The sequence below is a fragment of the Malurus melanocephalus genome, unplaced genomic scaffold, assembly GCF_030028575.1.
Source record: "Malurus melanocephalus ecotype Western Australia unplaced genomic scaffold, MMel_1.1 scaffold_780, whole genome shotgun sequence".
Classification (NCBI taxonomy): domain Eukaryota; kingdom Metazoa; phylum Chordata; class Aves; order Passeriformes; family Maluridae; genus Malurus; species Malurus melanocephalus.
Window position 1 is genome coordinate 98,858 of NW_026624012.1, and position 17,629 is coordinate 116,486.

The 17,629-nt window shown below is 56.1% G+C and overlaps 1 protein-coding gene across 1 annotated transcript in view; it reads left to right on the plus strand.

The window, feature by feature from the left end:
* The window catches only part of LOC130584847 (microtubule-actin cross-linking factor 1-like), a 161,953-nt gene that overhangs the window by 43,120 nt on the left and 101,204 nt on the right, over window positions 1-17,629 (plus strand). The window contains exons 5-18 of the mRNA XM_057385079.1: window positions 1,412-1,489; window positions 2,801-2,893; window positions 9,130-9,296; window positions 10,267-10,379; window positions 10,467-10,573; window positions 11,739-11,858; window positions 11,965-12,060; window positions 12,890-13,017; window positions 13,116-13,209; window positions 14,173-14,327; window positions 15,111-15,387; window positions 15,931-16,059; window positions 16,847-16,924; window positions 17,062-17,253. Of these exons, the coding sequence (XP_057241062.1) occupies window positions 1,412-1,489; window positions 2,801-2,893; window positions 9,130-9,296; window positions 10,267-10,379; window positions 10,467-10,573; window positions 11,739-11,858; window positions 11,965-12,060; window positions 12,890-13,017; window positions 13,116-13,209; window positions 14,173-14,327; window positions 15,111-15,387; window positions 15,931-16,059; window positions 16,847-16,924; window positions 17,062-17,253 (1,827 nt within the window). The remainder of the gene's footprint in view (window positions 1-1,411; window positions 1,490-2,800; window positions 2,894-9,129; window positions 9,297-10,266; window positions 10,380-10,466; window positions 10,574-11,738; window positions 11,859-11,964; window positions 12,061-12,889; window positions 13,018-13,115; window positions 13,210-14,172; window positions 14,328-15,110; window positions 15,388-15,930; window positions 16,060-16,846; window positions 16,925-17,061; window positions 17,254-17,629) is intronic.

The window sequence follows — 17,629 nt, forward strand, 5'->3', positions numbered from 1 at the left end:
TTAGGGTTAGGGGTTAAGGTTATGATTTAGGGTTCGGGGTTTAGGTTAGTATTTAGGGTTTTGGTTATTATTGCTTTAGGGTTACAATTAGGGTTAGGATTTAGGGTTAGGGGTTAAGGTTAGAAATTAGAGTTATGGTTGTTATTTAGGGTTAGGGTTTGGGGTTTAGTTTTAGCATTTAGGGTTGGGGTCATGGTTAGGATTGAGGGTTCTGGTTATTATTTAGGGTTACATTTTACGGTTTAGGGTTTAGTTTTAGGATTTAGGGTTAGGGATAGAGCTGGGACTGTAGCACCTTCTTCATTGTCCCTTGCAGCACTAGGGATGTTCATCTTGCAGGGACAGCTCTTCCCGTTGTGGGGACAACTCTTCCTCTTGTCGGGATGGCTATTCCCCTTGTAGGGCCAACTTTTCCCTTGTACGGACACCTCTTCCCATGTAGGGACATCCTTTAACTCTGTAGGAACAGCTCTTCCCCTTTATGCAACACCTCTTCCCTTTTAGGTGCAGCTTTTCCCTTTGCTGGGACAGCTCTTCCCTTGTAGGGACAACCTTTTCCCCTTTTAGGAKCAGTTCTTCCCCTTGTAGGGGCAGCTCTTTGCTCTTAGGGGCAGTTTTCCCTCTTTTTTGGGGACAGCTCTTCCCTCCAGGCTGGGACAGGAGGGTGACTTGGAGCACTTGGGGTGTTCCCACAGCTCCTAACCCGGTGTTTCCCCCACCATGGCTGGGATTGGATGCTCTTTAAGATCYTTTCCAYCCCAAATCTCCYGTGATTCCACGGAAAWCCCGCTGATCCCTCGTAGGGARGCYGYRATGGGGTTTTGGGGTGTCCAWCCCCCCTCTCCTGCTGCCCCAAAKCTGTCCCTGCATCCCATCYCCTTTCCTGACCATGRCYTGGGGTTCCTCTGGGGATCCTCAYCTTCAGYAGCCACAGGCACAGCTCTGGGGGTCTCATTTGCCACTTCCTGAGGGATTTGGGGTTTTCTGGAGCTGCTGTGGGTGGGAAGATTGTGGGGTTGGGATTCTGTGGGGTCCCTGCCCTGTCCTCCCAACAAATCAAACAGATTCTATTCCTATTCGACTCCAGCTCTTTGCTGAGGCCTCTTCCCACCTTGTCTGGCTGTTTTTGGGGTCTCAGAAGCTGAGCCACACCTGAACACAATCCCCTCAACCCTAAAAAATCCCGATTTTCCTCACCCCCCTCTCTCCCAGCGGAGCATTTTAATCTTCCTCCAGCAGGTTTCACCACCTCACTCACCGCACAACGAGGCAGAGTGGGATTTGTGGGGGCACAGGGGGTCACCCCAACACGCTGGCACCTCTGGGTGGGGTTCACCATGCATGTGGGGTGCTGCCAACCCAACCCCACCCCRAATCTGACCCCAAACCGCCGCCTCGGCGTCTCTTGCAGCCGCGTGAGAAGGGGAGGATGCGCTTCCACCGCCTGCAGAACGTGCAGATCGCCCTGGATTTCCTGAAGCAGCGACAGGTGAGGGCTGATGAAAGCTCATTTTGCACAAATCGGGTGCTTTGTGGTTTTTTTTTTTTTTCTCTCTCTCGTCTGAGGCGCTGGAAGGAGCTGGGAGGTGTCTTTAGGGTGTGCCAGTCCCCGCTGTGCCAGCGAGGGTGGCTCTTTGGGGGCTTTTCTAGTGTGTTTTGCCCCTAAAAACCAGCCCTGCACGCAGAAATTGCACCCAGAATTGTCAGGAAGGGGATGAGGGGTTGGCAAATATCAGTTTTGCACCCCAAAAGCCTCTGGAATCTGGGGCAGATCCCGGCAGCGACACAGCCGTGCCTTCCCACCAACTTTTGGGGACAAGTGACGGCTGGTTCTGAGCTGGGGGTGGCACTGGGGTTGTGCCACCCCTCTGGGTGTCTCCTGGGCTCATTCCTCTCCGTTTTTGGGATACAGGCTCCGTGCCCTGGGTTCTCAGGAGCCGCTGGGTGCAGCTGGCAGAGCAGATCCCAATGCACCCCAAATTTGCAGAGGGAGGTCCTGTTCTGCCTGTCGGGCCAGGTCTCCCCATTGAGCTGCTCCCAGATCTGCCCAGGGGTGATGAAGATGATGATGATGATGATGATGATGATGATGATGGTGATGATGATGATGATAAATGGTTCCAGTTCGTGCTGGAGCAGAGCCTTCTCTCCCTCGCTGCTGTCCTGAGGGCCCTGAATAAATTCGAGCACATTCCTTACTCCAGGGAGGGCGAGCTGCCTCCTCCTCCTCCTCCTCCTCCTTCTCCTCCTCCTCCCCAGCTCCTTGATAGAGACATTTCGCCCAGGGCTTTTGGGAACTCGTTTCTCCACTTGGATGAAGCAGCTTTTTTTTTTTTTTTTCCCCTTTGAAGTGTGACTGCCTCGCTGGGATATCTCACCCCTGCTGGGGAACGATCTGTGGGGTCATGGGGAGAAGAGTGAAGGGTTCCTGCCTTCTTTAGGGATTAGTGAATGGTTCCTGCCTTCTTTAGGGCTGGTTGATGAGGTTTTGGTCCCAAATCCAGGCTGCAGTTTAAGCTTGGTCATCCCCTTTTCCCTGCTCTCTGTTTAATTATTCACTGTCCACTCTGGGGCCGCTGTTCCACCAGCYGAACTAAAGCCTTTAAGTGCTGGGAAAGCATTTCTGGATGGAGAGTGCTGGAAACRTGGAAAAATCCTCCCCTGAGCCAGGAGATGCCTCCTCTGTGTGCCTGGAGTGGCCCTGGACGTGTCCCCCTGGACGTGTCCCCTCCTCACGTCCCCCTCCTCGTGTCCCCCTGCTCCCCGGGCGATGCTTTGACCCCATTTTCTCATTTTTCAGGTGAAACTGGTGAATATCCGCAACGATGACATCACGGATGGCAACCCCAAGCTCACCCTGGGCCTCATCTGGACCATCATCCTCCACTTCCAGGTAGGGCCTGCAATTTTCCTCGCCGGAATCCGCGTTTTTGGTGTTTTTGGTGTTTTCGGTGTTTTTCGTGGTGGTGTCGGGTCTGGAGGTTCGTGGTGGTGTCATGGTGGTGATGTTGGGAGCACAGCAGTGCCCTTCCCTGCTCATTTGCATAATTAAATCGTTAATGGTCGGTTCTGTGCTGTGGATGTTTGCTCAGCTGGACTCTTGAGGAGAGGAGCAGATTTGGAAGGTGTTACCCCGAGGTGCTCCTGGACCTTTGTGGGGTTGGGGTTTTTTTYTGGKATGGAGGTGTGAGTGGGGTGACAGCAGCTCAGCTCTGGGATGGGAAAGTGCCCTGAGCTGGGATGGTCTCCAGGGATTGTGTGCTGGAGATGCTCTTGGAAAAGCGAGTTTTGGATCTTGAATGGCTTCAGTTGATCCAGTTGTAGTGTGGCGGTTTTAGGGGATGATGTGTGGCCAGCAGTGGGGTGGTCTGTGGGGTTTGCTGGGCAGTGCTGCTGTCAGCTCTCGTTAGTGGGGTGTCAGCTCTGTGGGGCCGAGCCTGTGGGATCGGCTGCATCCCAATTCCCTTCTGCATCCCAATTCCTGCTGCAACCCAGTGCTGCTGAATCCCAGTTCTGCTGCATCCCAATTCCCTTCTGCATCCCAATTCCTGCTGCATCCCAATTCCTGCTGCATCCCAGTTCTGCTGAATCCCTGCTCTATCCCAATTCCTGTTCTATGCCAATTTTGCTCCACCCCAGCTCCTGCTCCATCCCAATTCCTGCTGCATCCCAGTTCTGCTGCATCCCTGCTCTATCCCCGTTCCTGTTCTATCCCAGTTCCTGTTCTATCCCAATTCCTGCTGCATCCCACTTCCCTTCTGCATCCCAGTTCCTTCTCTATCCCAGCTCCTCCTCTATCCCAGTTCCCACCCTATCCCAGTTCCCTGCCCTATCCCAGTTCCCTGCTGGCATCTTCCAGACAGGACTAGCGCCGCCTTTGACATTCTGCAGAAAGATTGTCTTGGAGGATTGTATTTTTTGTAGGATGGACAGTGTGCCCTGGGAGAGGCTTTTAGGGGCAGCAGGGATCCAGCTGGGTGTGTAGGGCCGCTGACGAGGCGCTCTTGCCAGGCTTCAGCCCCGGGAAGCAGCCGGGGTCGAGCAAGCTGTGGATGCTGATGAGTCACTGTCACSGCCGGTGGGGCCCTGCCTGTGGCATTTTGTCCCTGCTGTCCTCGGTGTCACCGGCCCTGGTGCATGCTCTGTGGCAGGAGAGGGACATGAGGAGCTCCTGGGTCCCTCTGTGCCTGGCTGGGTGGGGACACTGCCAGGACAGGGCCGGGTGGGTGACACCGCCTGTGCCTCCTCCTCCCGCTGCGCTAACGGGATTTTTTCTGGGTTTGTAGCTCCATTGTGAACCTCTTAATCTCCCGTGTCCCAGCGCCGCTGCCTGGGGGCAGGCGGCTTCGAAAGCCCCGGGAGAGGTTTGGGGAGAGGTTTGGGGCGGGATGGTGCCCGTGTGGGGCTCAGGCAGTGCCAGCCCTGCCAGGAGCTGCAGTGMTGATGATCAGGGGGTGCCCCCGGGTCCTGGGGGCTTTGGTGGTCACTGTTTCCCTGTTTCCCTGAGTCATCTGATGGATTACTCCTGTTCAGTGTTTCCTCCTTGTTTCCTCCTTKTTTCTCTGCCTCCTGGGGCTGAGCTCAGCCCCACCATCCTCACACCTCCTGCTCCCCAATTTTTATGTCTCACCCCCACTTTTGGTCCSTGTTRCCCTGCCCTGCTCCCTCCGAGCTGRCAGGCAGAGYCGGGGTGYTCCMAGCTCCTCAAACCCCTGYCCTGGGCAGCRTTTGGGGCAGGAGCCACGGGAGAGGGGGACAGCACTGGGACCGGTCTGGGATGGGCGGCACCGCCCTCCCGTTCCTACCGGGACCCTCCGCCTGCAGCTCCCCAAAACCGTGCCGGGTCCCCAAACCACCTTGAGCTGCCCCGCCTTGCCCCGAGCTGTGTGAGCCTGACAGAAGCGTGGGCAGCTGGGCTGGGCTTTTGGGGCTCCCAAAATTCAGAATTCAGGAGCAAAACCTCCCGAACCGGAGAGGAGCAGCCCTGCGGAGCCGGCTGCCGTGCGTGCCGAGTCACTCTGACTCCTCCCCGATTTTTTTTTTTTTCTTCCCTTTTCCCCCATTTCTCTCCCACCCCTTCCTTTATTCTACCTTTGCCAACCTTCCTTAGGTTTTGTGTTTTATCCCCCCCTCTTCCCCACCCTCTCCCACTCCCCTCCTCGCTCCGCCGCCCGATCCCTGCCCCCTGTTTGTGTTGGCAAGGGCCGTGCTCCAATTACCTCATATTTGGAGAGAAGGACGCCGCAGCCAATCCCCGCTCCCCCTGCTTTTAGGTCAAGTGATTTCTGAACTGCAGTGAGATGCTTTGAATTTGTCTTCTCGCAGCGCCCAGGCTGTAAGATGGCTGTCTGGAGCGGCGGCGGTGGCGGCAGGGCTGGAGGGAGGGGACRGCGCCGAGGGGCGGCCGGCGGAGCTCCGAGCTCCGGCCGCTGGAGCCGATGAAGCCCGGCTCGGGTTTTCTCCGGGAGCCGGCCACTCTCTCAGCTGCGTCTCTGCCGGCGCCGAGCGGGAGGAGATGGGGAATTCGCTGGGCTGCGTTAAAGAGCAGAAGGAAAAAACCGCGGGGAAGGCGCCGCTGTCTCCCAAAAAAAGGGTCCGCTTCAGGCGGAGGCGCAGAGGGAAGAGGAGAGCCATGCCCGAGGCGGCCCCGCAGGACGAGCCCGCGGCGCTGGAGGTGGCCGAGGATGAGGAGGCGCCGAGGATGAAGGCRGCCCCGCGGCAGGAGCGGGCAGAGGAGCYCCGGGGAGAGCCCGAGCCGGCGGCRCCGCAGCAGCCYGGCATCATCGTGCAGGTGAAGGAGCGCTTCCAGGGCGAGCTGCAGAAAGCGCGCCTGGTGCCGGAGCCGCAGCGGCCGGGCGTGGCGGGAGCTCCCGCCGAGGAAGGCACAACCGTCATCGCCCGCCTGCTGGACAACCCGGCCGACAGGGACTGCGAGAAGGCGGTCAGCCGCCTGGTCGAGCTGCASCGGAGCGGCAGCTGCCGGGCTGTGCTGCTGCCACTGCGTCCGGCCACCGATGGACCCCCGGGAGGACTCCCGGCCCCGGCTGGTGCTGTGTCCGGCCGGCAGGCAGAGCTCGGCCGGGAGCCGGGTCTGGATTCCTGGGGGAGAGGAGGCGGCGACGATCCCGGCTCCGCATGGACCTGCTCGTCCGCAGCGGAGCCGGGCACCGTGTCCGAGCTGTCCACGCCGTCCCCCATGGTGGATCAGCTGGAAACCCCCGGTGCGGGGAGAAGCTCGGGGCTGTCGTCGACTCGGGTCGGGGATGGAGATGGCCCTGGAGCGGTCGTTTCCCGCAGCCCGTCCTCCTTCAGCGGGCGCAGCGGCAGCGCGGCCCGGAGCTCCTCGGGGTACGGCAGCGACCGGCCGGCCAAGGGCGCAGGAGGTGGCGGCGCCACCGTGTCACCCTCTGATGGTGGCCTCAGGCTCGCTCTGGAGGGCCGGGCTTGGAGGGGGAGCTCGGGGACAGCCGGAGCAATGGTCAGTGCGTGCGTGTGGCCTTCGCCCCCTTTCTGGAGTGGGGTGGGGGGACCCCAGATCCTGGTGGCCCCTGGGGATGGTCATCTTGGCAAGGGGCAGCATTGTGCTAAGCAGGGGCTGAAAGTTCCTAAAGCCTTTTCCCCCTGGGAAAATATCCCTTGGGGACCTGTCCTGTCCTCACTCCCGGCACGGTGACAGTCCCTGGAGGCCGTGGGTGYGGCTGGCGCCTGCTGTCACCAGTGTCACACTCAGAGCTGCTGGCTCGGGTGTCGCTTTGGGTGAAGCTGTCCCCTTCCTGCTGCCTGTGCGGGGTGAACGTGGAGATGYGGGGGCTCTGCCTGCTCCCAGGGGATTCCAGGAGGAGCAGGAGGGGATGAGGCTGTGCTTTGGGACCCGTTGCTGTCTGGTGGTCACTCTTTAGGGGGTGCCGGCGTGGGCAGAGGTGCCCTTGGGTTTGGGCAGGACAGGTGTGWGGTGTGAGGGTGCCCCCCACACCTTTGCCAGTCTGGGACCAGTGTCACAGCCACCATGTGGCCTCCAGCACCCTGCCACCAGTTGCTTGATGTGTGAGGCTGATGCTGGAAGGGTTTGGAAGGATTTGGCTCCGGGTGCTGTGAGTTTCCTCTCTCTTTCCTCGCTGGTGCCTCCCTAAATCTTTGTCCTGTCACAAACACGAGAAGAAAGGAGGGTGGAGCTGGTGCCGCACCCTGCACCTCCCTGAGCGCATCCCTGGCAGAGTTTCCTGCAGGGATGCTCTCGGGGAAGAGGCCCAGTGGTTGGAGASCCCCAGAGCTGTGTCAGGGATTAAAAATAAAGGATTTATCAGAGCTGGGCGCTGTGAGGTGCTCCYGCATGGGCAGCAGTGGGCACAGCATGGGGCACACCCCCTGGCTGGGTTCAAAGAAGGGCTCATTCTGCTTTTAATTAAGACCCATCAGGTAATTCATAAGGGTCCACTGAGCAGAGGGAGGTTTGTGGGTCCTGCAGATGTGGAAGGTTCCAGCATCCTGCTGCTCACCTGGTGCATCCATCCCGGCTCTGCTCTCCCGACATCCCCAGGAGAGCCATCCCCGGGGAAAGCCATCCCGAGGGARASCYGGCCCCAGGGAGAGCCRGCCCCGGGGCTGGAGGAGTTAAAAAGCAGCTCCAGCAGCAGCTGACAAAGAGCAGTTTCATGGATCAGGCTGGCGAGGGAGGTGAGCCACAGCATACCAATGACACCGGCAGCATGGAGGCAGGATAATCCYGTCCCTGTCCCTGACAGCGGGGACCTGGGCACTGCCAGCGCCTGTCTGGGTGTGTTTTGGGGAGGAATAAAGCACAGCTGGGTGTTTTCAGGGCTGGCTCCTGGCGCTCCTTCTCCCGGGAAGCGAGCTGCCCGTGTCTCCTTTCCGTGGGCACCCCAGGAAATCCGCACGGCTCCGTCCTCCCCTTTGTCCTCCCCCCTTAACGAAGGGGAGGTAATTGTACTAATTGRGGAGCTGGAGAAGGGGAGGGCGAGGAGGAGGCTGTGCCAGTCAGGGGTGTGCTGGCATGCGGGGACACGTGCGTGGCGTCACGTGCCAGTCTGGGATTCGCGGCCGGCGCTGTCTGAGGGGTCCGTGACTGGCGCTGGCTTTTGTCGGGAATTGGGTCACGGCACCCCTGCCTGCCACCAGCGGGGCAGAGAGGGGGGAATGTCACCTCCTTGTCCCTATCCTGACATGGAGCTGCTCCATGGTGGGACTCAGGGACAGCCCTCCTCTCCAGGCGCTGTTTCACACTCCTTGAGTTGATGTTTTTTTACAGTAGGATGCTCCAGCTGGAGCGTTCCCTGCCATTYCTGCAGCCCCAATSCCACARRGGGACATTGGTGTTGGTCMCTGCTCCAGCTGGAGCCTTGCCTGTCACCCCTGCAGCCCAATCCCATAAAGGGACATTGGTGGTGGTCCCTGCTCCAGCTGGAACATTCCCTGCCATTCCTGCAGCCCCGATCCCATAAAGGGGACATTGGTGGTGGTCCTTGCTCCAGCTGGAGCATTCCCTGCCATTCCTGCAGCCCCATCCCATGAAGGGACATTGGTCGTGGTCCCTGTTCCCGCTGGAGCATTCCCTGCAGCCCCATCCCACAAAGGGACATTGGTGATGGTCCCTTCTTTGTGCCCACCCTTCTGCTGACCATTCTGGGTGTCCGAGGGTGCTGGGGCTCCCTGTGGCATGCAGCCAGGAGGATTGAGGGTGCAGGAGGGTGCTCAGCGTGTTTGGGGCAGGAAGAGGCAGGAAGGGACCTGYCTGGAGCCTGCAGCCTCCAGGACGTCGTGTTCCTGCTGAGGTGTGTCCCTGGCTGGCGGGGACAGGGATGGCACGGAGGGAGCGGCCCCCATGGCCTTGGGACACCGGATTTTGGCAGAGCCAGCAGGGCTGGGCTGGGCTGTGGGGCCAGCAGGAGCTGGAAATGTTTTCCTCAACCTGCCCCAACCACCCYGCTGCTCCCTTGCACATCCCATTCCCAAATTTCTCAGCTGCAGGGTCCCCTCTCCACTATGGTGACCACAAGTTGCCTCCTGCCCTTCCCAGTAGCCAATTCCAGGGCGAGTGGARGAGCCTGGTGGGGCTTTCCCTGTTCATTCCATGGCTCCCCCTCCTGCCACGGCTGTGCTGCTCCCTTGCAGATCTCTGATATCTACATCAGCGGGGAGCTTGGGGACATGTCTGCCAAGGAGAAGCTGCTGCTGTGGACGCAGAAGGTGACAGCGGGCTACATCGGGGTCAAGTGCACCAACTTCTCGTCCTGCTGGAGCGATGGGAAGATGTTCAACGCCCTCATCCACAGATACAGGTGGGTGGGAAGGGGTATTGGGAGTGTTGTGAGGGTGAGGATCTCCCTGGGGTCCCTGCCCATCGCTGTTTGTGGGTGTGGGTGAGGCTGGCAGGGAGCAATGTCTGTTTTACGTGGAATTCTCTCTTTGCCAGGTCACTGGGATGGGGGGATGCTCGGAATGAGCACCAAATACATCAGGTTGTGGGAAATAACATTTTAATGAGGTTGGGGAGAGAGACAGAAAGGCTTTTAAACCCTTGAGTGCTGCAGTGGCTGCGTGTCAACACTGCCCTTTCACTCGCCATCAGCAGCAGCATTTCCATCCGAGCTTTTTTTTCACAGCAGAACTTCCATCTGAGTTTTATCCCACTTCCATCAGAGTTTTTATCCCATAGCAGAACTTCCATCCGAGTTTTATCCCAATGCCATCAGAGTTTTTATCCCATAGCAGAACTTCATCCGAGTTTTTATCCTGCTTCCATCCGAGCTTTTATCCCACAGCAGAACTTCTATCCGAGTTTTATCCCGCTTCCATCCGAGTTTTTGTTCGACTTCCATCCCAGTTTTTATCCCATAGAACTTCCATCCCAGTTTTTACCCCACTTACATCTGAGCTGTTATCCCACTTCCATCCGAGTTTTTATCCCACTTCCATCTCAGTTTTTATCCCCTTCCATCTCAGTTTTTATCCCCTTCCATCCTGCTTTTATCCCACAGCAGCACTTCCATCCCAGCTTTCATCCCAGGATCCCAGAGATCTCCCGAGCAGCATTCAAACCTCTCACAATTCTTCCTTCCCCATGTGGGACCCAGAGGTTTTCCTTTGCATCCCAAACCCTTCTCCCTGACCAGGCTGAGTTGGGGAAGTTCTGCAGCCCAGATCCCTTTGGGGAGCCACCAGCAGTGGTCACAGTGGTCACACTGACCCTCTGAGCATGGCCAGGACGCTCTGCCCTGGTGCTGTTGGTCACTCAGATGTATCCTGCAGGCCAGATCTGGTGGACATGGAGAGGGTGCAGATCCAGAGTAACCGGGAGAACCTGGAGCAAGCCTTCGAGATCGCCGAGCGCCTGGGGGTGACGCGGCTGCTGGACGCTGAAGGTGGGTGCCCGGGCTCTGGGAGTGGCACAGGGACATCCCCTCTTGTCCCTCCCTGTCCTCACAGCCTTTCTGCTTCCCTCTGGCCAGATGTGGATGTCCCCTCTCCGGATGAGAAATCCGTCATAACTTACGTGTCTTCAATCTACGATGCCTTTCCCAAAGTCCCCGAGGGAGGAGAAGGGATCAGCGCCATCGTAAGCGGGATGGGGATCTGGGGTGGCACTTCGTGGGGTGGCTGTGGGGTGGGGGGAAGGTTTGGGACCGGCTCTGTCCCCTGTGGAAGAGGGATGGTGAGGGAAGAGGCTCAGGGGGAGGAAGGAGTGTCCCCATTATGGTCACTGTCACCTGCTGCGGTGTCTGGAGGGTCACAGTGATGCCCAGGCGCTGCTTTTCCCATGGGAAAGATGAGCTCCCTGACCCTCCTGCTGCTCCTGCTCCTTCTGCTCCCACCCCAGAGTTTGGCCGTGTCACCTCTGTGGTCCCCTCCATGGTCCTCTCCGTGTCCCCTCCATGTTCTCCCATGTCCCCTCTGTGTCCTCTCCATGTTCTCCCATGTCCCCTCTGTGTCTCCTCCCGTGTCCCCTCCATGGTCTCCCGTGTCCCCTCTGTGCTCTCCCATGTTCCCCCCGTGTCCCTGCAGTGTCCCCTCGGTGCTGTCCCATGTCCCTGCAGTGTCCCCTCTGTGTCGCTCCATGCTCTCCTGTGTCCCCTCGGAGCTGTCCCGTGTCCCCTCCGTGTTTTCCTGTGTCCCCCCCATGTACTCTCCGTGCTCTGCCATGTCCCCTCCATGTCCCCCCGTGTCCCCTCGGAGCTTTCCCATGTCTCCCATGTCCCCTGTGTCCCCTCGGTGTCCCCTCCATGCTCTCCCGTGTCCTCTCCATGCTCTCCCGTGTCCCCTCCATGGTCCCCTCTGTGCTCTCCCATGTTTCCCCCGTGTCCTTGCAGTGTCCCCTCCATGCTCTCCCATGTCCCCTCTATGTCCCCCTGTGTCCCCTCCATGTCCCCTCCATGCTCTCCTGTGTCCCCTTCATGTCCCCTCCGTGTTTTCCTGTGTCCCCCCCATGTCCTCTCTGTGCTCTTCCATGTCCCCCTGTGTCCCCTCGGAGCTCTCCCAAGTCTCCCATGTCCCCTGTGTCCCCTTGGTGTCCCCTCGGAGCTGTCCTGTGTCCCCTTCATGCTCTCCCGTGTCCCCACAGAGCTGTCCCATGTCCCCTCCATGTCCCCTCCATGTCCCCCCATGTCCCCACGGAGCTGTCCCATGTCCCCTCGTGTCCCCACGGAGCTGTCCCATGTCCCCCCCATGTCCCCTCGGTGCCGTGCCCTCCCCCAGGGCCATTCTGAGCCTCTCTGTCCCCGCAGGAGGTGGATTCCCGGTGGTTGGAGTACCAGACCCGCGTGGAGACGCTCGTCTCGTGGATCAAGCAGCACACGATACTCATGTCTGACAAATCCTTCCCCCAGAACCCCGTCGAGCTAAAGGTGTGTCCAACACCACGCTGTCACCTGCTGTCACACGTGGTGGCATTGTCCTAGGCGGTTCCTGACGAGTTTTTCCCCCTCCTGACGAGTTTTTTCCCCCTCCCAGGCACTTTATAACCAGTACATACACTTCAAAGAGACCGAAATCCCGGCCAAAGAGCAGGAAAAAGGGCGGATAGAGGAGCTCTACAAACTGCTGGAGGTGAGGATCAGCGTGGCTGCCCCGGGGGATGGCTGGTGGCAGTGTTGTGGTGTTGCAGAGTGCTCAGTTTGGGTTTATTTTGGGGTGGAGAGGCGGGAATAACCCTAAAATCAGGTTTGTTTTGGTGGAGAGGTGGGACTAACCCTAAAATCAGGTTTGTTTTGGTGGAGAGGTGGGACTAACCCTAAAATCAGGTTTGTTTTGGGATGGAAAGGTGGAACTAACCCTAAAATCAGTTTTTTTTTGGTGAAGAGGTGGGACTAATCCTAAAAGCAGGTTTGTTTTAGGATGGAGAGGTGGGAATAACTGTAAGATCAAGTTTATTTTGGGGTGGAGAGGCAGGAATGACCCTAAAATCGGGTTTGTTTTGGGGTGGAGAGGTGGGACTAACCCTAAAATCAGGTTGATTTTGGGGTGGAGAAGCAGAAATAACGCCCAGCTCAGGTTTATTTTGGGGTGGAAAAGCAAGAATAACCCTCAGCTCAAGTTGATTTTGGGGTGGAGAAGCAGGAATAACCTCCAGCTCAAGTTTGTTCAGGTTAATTTTGGGGTGGAGAGGAGGCAATAACCACGAGCTCAGGTTAATTTTGGGGTGGAAAGGTGGGAATAACCCTCAGCTCATATTTATTTTGAGTGGAGATTTATTTATTTGGGGTGGAGAGGTGGGAATAACCCCCTGCTCAGGTTAAATTTGGGGTGGAGAGGTGGTGATAACCCTCAGGATGAACAAGGCAGCAACCAGCACACGACAGAGCCGCTCTCCCCTCGCTGTGACCCCAAACCAGCTCGGGGGCAGAGGTGCCAAATGCCAACCTGCTGCTTTTCCCAGGTGTGGATCGAGTTTGGACGCATCAAGTTGCCCCAGGGCTACCACCCCAACGACGTGGAGGAGGAGTGGGGCAAGCTCATCATCGAGATGCTGGAGCGCGAGAAGCTCCTGCGGCCGGCCGTGGAGAGGTCAGTGCCACACCCAGGGAGGGGACATCTCCTGCTGTCACCCCAGCCAGAGGGACATCCAAAAAAAAACCCCTTCTCATCCTCCTGTGTCATTCCAGGCTGGAATTGCTGCTACAAATCGCTAACAAAATCCAGAATGGTGCTCTGAGCTGCGAGGAGAAGCTCACCCTGGCCAAGAACACGCTGCAGGCTGTGAGTGCGGGGTGTTTTTCCTCTCTTAATTTTATTTATTTAATCGTTTTTATAATTTTTTTTTTTGCACCCATCTCCTCTGCATGGGGTGGTGGGTTCTCCTGGACAGCTTTTCTTTTCTCTTCTGTCCTTGATCCTATTCCATAGGTTCTGTAGGGGATATTTGGTGATCCCTAGAGCAATTTAGGGGACAGGGGATGGGGAATGGTGTTTTCCAAGTGAGGGTGAGCATCTTGCAGAGGTGCTGATGTGGAGGAGAATATATAAAAGAATATATAAAATATATAAAAGGGCATATAAAATATATAAAAGAGTATATATAGTATATAAAGGGATAGATAAAATATAAAAGGGGTATATAAGGTATATATTAGGGTATATAAAGTATATAAAAGGGTACATAAAATATATAAACAGGTGTATAAAATATATAAAAGGCTATATAAGGTACCTAAAATATCTGAAAGGGTGTATAAAATATATAAAAGAGTATATAAAGGGRTGTATAAAGTATATAAAAGGGTGTATAAAATATATAAAAGRGTATATAAAGTATATAAAGGGGTGTATAAAATATATAAAAGGGCGTATAAAGTATATAAAAAGGCATATAAAATATATGAAAGGATGTATAAAGTATATAAAAGGATGTATAAAAATATCAAAGGGTGTATAAAGAATCTAAAAGGGTATGTAAAATGTCTAAAAGAGTGTATAATATATATTAAAGGGTATATAGAGTATATTAAGGGTATATGAAATATAAGGGTATATAAAATATATAAAAGGGTATAAAAAATATCAAAGGGTGTATAAAGTATATGAAAGGGTATGTAAAATGTCTAAAAGGGTGTGTAAAATTTACAGAAGAGCGTATAAAATATATAAAAGGGTATGTAAAGTATATTAAAATGGTGTAAAAAAGGCAAGGCAAAGCTCACAGTGCCATCCCATGCCCCTCAGGACGCTGCCCACCTGGAGTCGGGCCAGCCGGTGCAGTACGAGGCCGATGTGGTGATGTACCTGCAGGAGTGCGAGGGGCTGCTGAGGCAGCTGCAGGTGGACGTGCAGATCCTGAGAGATGAGAACTACTACCAGCTGGAGGAGCTGGGCTTCAGGTGAAATGGGGGGATTCTGGGGGGCTGCATACACTGTGGGGCTGGGGGGCACACCCATGTGGGTCTGGGGCAGGAGGGGCACATCCTGATGGATCTGGGGGAGTGAGGGGTACATCCTGATGGGTCTGGGGGTCACACCCTGGTAGGTCTGGGGAAGTGAGGGGTACACCCTGCCCTGTTCGTGTCCAAGGGGCACATCCTGATGGGTCTGGGGGCAGGAGGGCCACATTCTGCCTTGTCCATGTCCGAGTGGCACACCCTGATGGGGCTGGGGGAGTGAGGGGCACACCCTGAAGGGTCTGGGGGCAGGAGGAGCACATCCTGCCCTGTGTCCGAGGAGCACATCCTGATGGGTCTGGGGGGCACATCCTGATGGGTCTGGGGGAGTGAGTGGCACACCCTGATGGGTCTGGGGGCAGGAGGGGTACACTCTGCCCTGTTTGTGTCCGAGGGGCACATCCTGATGGGTCCAGGGGAGGAAGGGGCACACCCTGATGGGTCTGGGGGCAGGAGGGGCACACCCTGCCCATGTCCGAGGGGTACACCCTGCCCTGTCTGTGTCCAGGGAAAGGAAGAGCACACCCTGATGGGTCTGGGGGAGTGAGTGGCACACCCTGATGGGTCTGGGGGCAGGAGTGGCACACCCTGCCCTGTCCATGTCCGAGGGGCACACCCTGCCCTGTCCCTCTCCAAGGGACACACCCTGCCCTGTCCCTGCCCAGGGGAAGGAAGCAGCTCCTCTGTCCGCATCTCCTGACCCATCCTCTTCTCATTTTTCCCCAGGATCATGAGGCTGCAGGACGAGCTGGTGACGCTGAGGCTGGAGTGCACCAACCTGTACAGGAAAGGTCACTTCTCCACGCTGGAGCTGGCACCCATGCCCGCCCTGAGCACCACCCAGCTCAAGGGTGACTCGCTGACCAAGGGGCTCCACACCTCCTCGGCCTCCTGGTTCCGTAAGCCCATGACCAGGAYGGAGCTGGTGGCCATCTCCTCCTCTGAGGATGAGGGCAGCCTGCGCTTCGTCTACGAGCTGCTGGCCTGGGTGGAGGAGATGCAGGTGGGTGCTGTTTCCAGGTTCTAAAAGTGCAGATAAAATGTATAAAAGGGTGCATAAATAAAAGGAAAAGCAAAAATCGTCATGCATCACCCTTGAGAGAAGGAGTTATATTCCTTCACAGTAATTGTTTGTTTCAACATGTTCCCAGACTAAGGAAAATAAAGATAAGCAATGTGGCCGCTGAAGGCTGTGTGCCACACAGGACCTCAGAAGTTTATTACTCAAGAACTGTTACTTACAATTATTGGAGAATTAGTAGAGCGTGCAGTATATGTATATACTGCTGCCCGATGTGGGAAGCTGCCCTGGGCTTTTTCCTGTTTTTATCTGTGAAAAAAAACTGCTTTGATGGTTTGTGGTTTTTGGAGATCTGAGGCTGGGTTTGCTCTCCTGTGGTCCTGCTGGTCAGTGGGGATCCTGCTTTAGGGTCCTCTGCCATCACTGGGAGCTGTTGGATCCCTCTGGGATGAGCTGGGAGCATTCCTGGTGTCCTTTAGGGAGCAGATGAGGAGCTCTGAGCGGAGCTCTGTGGGTTCTTTCCAGATGAGATTGGAGCGGGCAGAGTGGGGCACYGACCTGCCCAGCGTGGAGGCGCAGCTGGAGAGCCAGAGGCACATCCATGCCAGCGTGGAGGAGCTGGGCTCCAGCGTCAAGGAGGCCAGGGTGTACGAGGTAATGGGGCCAGGGGCTGGGGGACACTGGGGACAGCCCCACTGAGGGCATTGGGGTCACCTCTCATGGGTCACGTTCCTGGGGACAGAGGGGATTTTTTGGGATGGAGGTGATTTTTTGGGATGGAGGTGATTTGTATGGACGGGGGTGATTTGTGGGGATGGGGGTGATTTTTAGGGACGGAGGTGATTTGTAGGGTTGGAGGTGATTTGTGGGGTTGGGGGTGATTTGTAGGGTTGGAGGTGATTTGTAGGGGTGGAGATGGTTTTTAGGGGTGGAGATGATTTTTAGGGATGGAGGAGATTTGTAGGGCTGGAGGTGACTTGTAGGGTTGGGGGTGATTTGTAGGGGGGGAGGTGATTTCTAGGGATGAGGGTGATTTTTAGGGACGGAGGTGATTTGTAGGGATGGAGGTGATTTGTAAGGACAGAGGTGATTTGTAAGGGTGGAGGTGATATTTTGGGGACGGTGGTGATTTTTAGGGATGGAGGTGATTTGTAGGGACGGAGGTGATTTGTAGGGATGGAGGTGATTTGTAGGGACAGAGGTGATTTTTTAAGGGTGGAGGTGATTTTTAAGGGTGGAGGTGATTTGTAAGGGCAGAGGTGATTTGTAGGGTTGGGGGTGATTTGTAGGGATGGAGGTGATTTTTAAGGACAGAGCTCCAGAGTTGATACATCCTCTGAGCCATCCTCTCCACCTCCAATCCCTCAGATTTGGGGAAAACATTTGATATTTTGAGTGATGCTTCCCGACGCTGACAACTGAAAGATTTCTCCCCTTTCAGAGCAAAATGTCCCCAAATTTCCGTGCGAGCTACACAGAAACCCTGGGCAAGCTGGAAACTCAATACTGCAAACTAATGGTGAGCAGGGTCCTCCAACCCTCTGTAGAGTCCATCCCTACCCTAAAACCGGGAAAAAGGAGAAAAACCCCAACACCTACAGAACAGGAAAGGGGAATAAAACCCAAATCCTTATTTCCTTTCTTTTTTTTCCTTAGGAAACCTCGAGCTTTCGGCTGAGGCACCTGCAGAGCCTGCACGGTTTCGTGTCRCGCGCCACGGCCGAGCTCATCTGGCTCAACGAGAAGGAGGAGGAGGAGTTGGCTTTCGACTGGAGCGACAGCAATCCCAATATCTCCGCCAAAAAGAGCTACTTCTCGGTCAGTGCTGGGTTTGAGCCCCCAAAAATCTGAATTTTTGTGCTTTGGGGGATCTCTGGGGTTGTTGCTGGTGAGYGGAGCTCTCTCCAGAAGGGAATGGAAATGGGTGTTCGGGGGAATTGTGAGCAAAAAGGTGTCAAAAGGTGGATTTTTAGTGGTGTTTTGGAGCTCAGGGTGGTTTGAACAGGCAGGGATGAGGCTGAGCCGAAGAGGAAATTCAAATTCCTCTGATTCCTCTTCAAAGCAGTGTCAGTAAATTCCCATCTTTTCCCAATTCTGCTGAGCTGAGGAGATCCCTGGGCGGGTTCCCAGTGCCTCTGCTCCGTCAGTTTGGAGCACAGGAGGCAAATTCCTGCTGGGAACGGGGCTGTGGGGTCGTGTGGGTTCTCTGGGACCTGCTGTGGGG